This window comes from Triticum aestivum, chromosome 2B (genome assembly GCF_018294505.1).
Source record: "Triticum aestivum cultivar Chinese Spring chromosome 2B, IWGSC CS RefSeq v2.1, whole genome shotgun sequence".
Taxonomy (NCBI): Eukaryota; Viridiplantae; Streptophyta; class Magnoliopsida; order Poales; family Poaceae; genus Triticum; species Triticum aestivum.
The window spans coordinates 186,418,905-186,422,827 of record NC_057798.1 but is presented as its reverse complement, the minus strand read 5'-3'; the positions used below and the strand labels follow the sequence as shown (position 1 = coordinate 186,422,827).

General features: G+C 50.2%; 1 protein-coding gene across 1 annotated transcript; it reads right to left on the bottom strand.

Moving 5' to 3' along the window:
- Positions 1 to 1,771: 1,771 nt before the first annotated feature.
- LOC123044256 (nuclear transcription factor Y subunit B-10-like) lies at positions 1,772 to 2,958 on the bottom strand. Its single transcript, XM_044466949.1, has one exon. The coding sequence runs from the start codon at positions 2,697 to 2,699 to the stop codon at positions 2,022 to 2,024; it is 678 nt and encodes a 225-aa protein (XP_044322884.1). The 5' UTR covers positions 2,700 to 2,958; the 3' UTR covers positions 1,772 to 2,021.
- Between the last annotated feature and the right edge of the window lie 965 nt (positions 2,959 to 3,923).

Below are 3,923 nucleotides of genomic sequence, written 5' to 3'. Positions count from 1 at the left end.
ATATGCAAATACATAACATCTAATTTATACAACCCAATCTGTGGAACAAATCATGTCACATACAACCATCAATTTCATCATCTCTTTTGCAAAAAAAATAAGACAATAGGATAATCTACATATGAACCAAACAATTTCAAATTGCATACATATTCAACAACACATCATCTACTATCTACAAATCAACTATACCATCTAACAACTACACAAAATTTACTAAAACAAAAACAACAAGTACTCATCTAACATCTCCCAATGATGAATAATGCAACCAAAAAGAGATGTTCTAATCAAAACAAATTGGAGGGAATGGGGGAGAATACCTCAAGGATGCTTCGGGGCCTCAGATCCACAAATTTGGGTGGAGGATGGAGTAGATCAAGGGGGGATTTGGTGTGAGGGAGAAGAGGGGCGAGAGAAAAGTTTCCTCTGTTCTTGCGTTCGGCCGCCGCCAGGGAGATGCTGGGGATGGATGGGCTGGGCCGCGGGTGGTGTAAACCTACCAGGGCCAGACGCCAGGTCCCTGGCATTTGGTCCCTTTGCCACGTCAGCAGGTCAACGGACAGGCGGGCAGTGCGGGCCAGGGGCCAGACGCCAGGGTTCGTGGCATCTGCTTCGCAACCCAGACACCAGGGATGTTGGCGTCACCCAAAGAGGTCAGAAACGAAAAAAAATTCAAAGCGAGGTCAATCGAGAATTTGTTAGCCTTTTAGGTCATAACAGTAATTTTGTCCTGGTCCGGACCTCTCTGCAAAGAAGAAGAAGCTGCTGCCGCAGATGGTGCCAATGCCTGTACCTGTCGTCCAATTAGCAGCGAGATCTTTCCCTGGCCAATGGAATCCAGCCTCACTCGCCGCTGCTCCCAAAAGGCCAGTGGAAACTTCCACCTCAGGGCAGTAAAACCCAAGTGCTATCCATCCATCCATCCATCCATCCATCCTTATCTTCCTTGCCTTTTCTCCTTTAATTTCGCCCTTTCTTGCCGCCTGTGGCTCTGTGACTGAAAGCTAAGTGCAACTAACTGCTCGCTGATCCGCGCCCGTAGAGGATAAACAATGACGTTTTAGAGCCTGCTCAGCCTGCATAAACTTTACACTATCTAGCTAGCCTCTTTTGAATTAAATTAAATTCAGGGTGGGTTGGTAACTCTTCACAGGTCAGCAGTTTGTGCTTGTCGTTTAGCTGCACATTGATGACGTGCCATCTCACGATATTTGTTTAATGGCCTTGTTTATGCGTGGCTTGTATCCACGTGTCAACCTTGGAGGTTGGAGGCTTCGGAAACGAATGAATCGGATTTTGTCATGTGTTTCCATCAGTTAACAAAAAAATAGTTGCTGTTTCTTCAGTTTCATTCAGGGTTTCATTCTTGTGCTCTTCGTTTCTGGTTATCATTTTAAGGAAGTTACCATCATGGTACTAAGTTCTAACACATTGTAACCAGCTAAAGTCAAACCTGAACAGGTAAAATAAGTCACCCGGAGCTGTGGTAAGAAAAGGCGTCCGACTGAAGCTCCGTATATCACAGTTTACCTGACGAAGTTGCTGATCCTAAGACTAACCACCCTAATATCTTAGCAGTACACCAGCACTCAAAAGACTTGGTATTTGCAATAAATTTCCTCATCAAAGGATTATCCATGCCGACACCTGAGATCACACAACCGACACCCGATATTCCAAATTATCTCCACGGAAAAGTACCAATCAGGCAGTACCACAACCCAACCAGAGTATGCACATTCAGGTGACCACAGAACATGCTCGTCAGTACACTGTCAAAATGCACTTGCCATTAATTTTTGTATGTAAATGCACCTTGTCAGTAGCCCATTTACAGTAGCGAGCTAAATGCAACTAGTCGCACTGGTGGTGCTAATTTGGAATAAAATTGACCGATTTAAACCACATTTAGAACACAAAAAAGGTACTGTAGAGATTAATTGGCCTGGCGGCTGGCCTAACTCCAGTTACCAGTAAAACAGATACGCCAACGAACAAGCTCGTGCAAGGAGGGACAGTCATGCCCTGTCTTGCCTGCCGAACCCTGAGGACGACGAAGACCCGCCGCCGGCGCCGGCGTCGCCGTAGCCGTACCCGCCTTGCCCGCCCGTCATCATCTGGTGGTGATGCTGCGGATGTTGGTACCCTGCCGCCGGCGGGGACCCGTACATGGGCTGCCCCATCATCATGAACATGCCGCCGCCGCCTCCTCCTGCCCCGGCGCCACCGTACATGCCGCCGTAGCCGCCGGCCTCACCGCCTCCGCCATTGTTCCTTGGCGTCGACTCCCTCTGCTGCGAGCCTGAGCCGCCGGGGGAGGGTAACGCGCCAACGCCGCCGGCGCCGACGGCCTTCTCGCCCTCGAGCTCGCGGAACTTGTGGAGGTAGAGCTTGAGCGGCTCCATGTAGTCCTCGAAGCCGAGCGTGGTCATGGCCCAGAGCAGGTCGTCGCCGTTGATGGTCTTGCGCTTCTCGCGCTGGCACTTGTCGGAGGCCTCGCCGGTGATGAAGGAGATGAACTCGGACACGCACTCCTGCACCGTCTCCTTGGCGTCCTTGGAGATCTTGGCGTTGGCCGGCAGCGCCTTCTTCATGATCCGGCTCACGTTGGCGATCGGCAGGAACCTGTCCTGCTCCTTGGGCGACGAGAAGTCCGCGTTGCTCGGCCCGCCGGAGTCGTTGTCGGAGTCCGGCATCGCCGCCCGCCGAAGCCAAGAAACAGAGCAACTCCTCCCTTCTCCGGTCAACTCTAAACCCGATCAAACGACCCGAACAACCCAGCGCCAACCAGACCCGGAAGGCTCCGAATCAGCGGCTCCAAGAACGGGAGTGGAAGCGCGTCAATCGCAGGTGGAACCGGCGGGGCGGCGAGAATTTGTAGGGACCGGCGGGAGGAGGGGGGAGGCGCTAGTGGCGAGTGAGGTGGGAGGCGAGGGGGTTTGAGACTTTGACGAGGGGGAGTGGAGAATGGCAGGGCCCGTCGGACGGATCGTGGGGATAAGAACGCATCGAGGGGGTGACGTGGCGAGACGTGCGCCGTTTGTTTGTCGATAAGTATTGCTGGGCCGGCGCCCGCGATGCCGTCCGTCGGTGCCACGCCGGCAGCATGCGGGGGAATTCGGTGCATCGATCGGCGCGGGTGGTCCATGCAGCCGTGGCGGAGGTCTGCCACGTCGGGTGCCTACGTGGAGCAGCTGGGTCTGACGTGGCCACCTCCCGGGCCTATTTTTATTTTTAACTCCGTTGGTCGGCGTAAGAATCTTGCTGTCACTTGCCTCCATTATTTGGGCATGCACCTACTCGCCTTTTGAGCGGCATCCCAATCAAAGTTAATGACAAGATCCTCCATAATGCAACCAAGTGGCATAACGTTCAAGTTCTGTCAGCAAATATCTGATGATGAGATGGTGAGAAATGGGCCTATTGATGATACAAAGATCTCATGTTCTCCGACTCAAACATTTGGTACGACGTTGATGAGAGGTCCTTAAAACAGCATTGACAAGACACCTATATAACATTTTAATAGGAGTATTTCATTTCACCCAATCGTTTGCTTTGTTTTTGTTAATTTTAGGCCTCTCGAGGTATTTACCACACCATAGGCAAAAGAAAGCTTATGAATACTTTTGTTTTCCTTCTATGAATATTTTTGAGAAATTGAGCCGACGTATATTGAGATTAACGAAGTCGCCACAGACACGTTGCAATCGACGGACTCATCATACCACTGAAAGAATAGTGCTGAAAAGTCTGAAACAAAAAAAAATATGAATATTCATGTCAAGTCTAAAATTTAAACACGGTAGGATTGGTACACTAACCTTAGCTTCTGAGCTATGAATACTTGCAGAGTCTCACTGTCTAATCCAATACAATAAGACACATTTTAAGCGAATTGAAGATGTCTTCGTCAAAAA

What these genes read in the sequence shown, in the direction of transcription:
- LOC123044256 (XM_044466949.1), bottom strand. Translation starts at nt 2,699, where the DNA reads ATGCCGGACTCCGACAACGACTCCGGCGGGCCGAGCAACGCGGACTTC.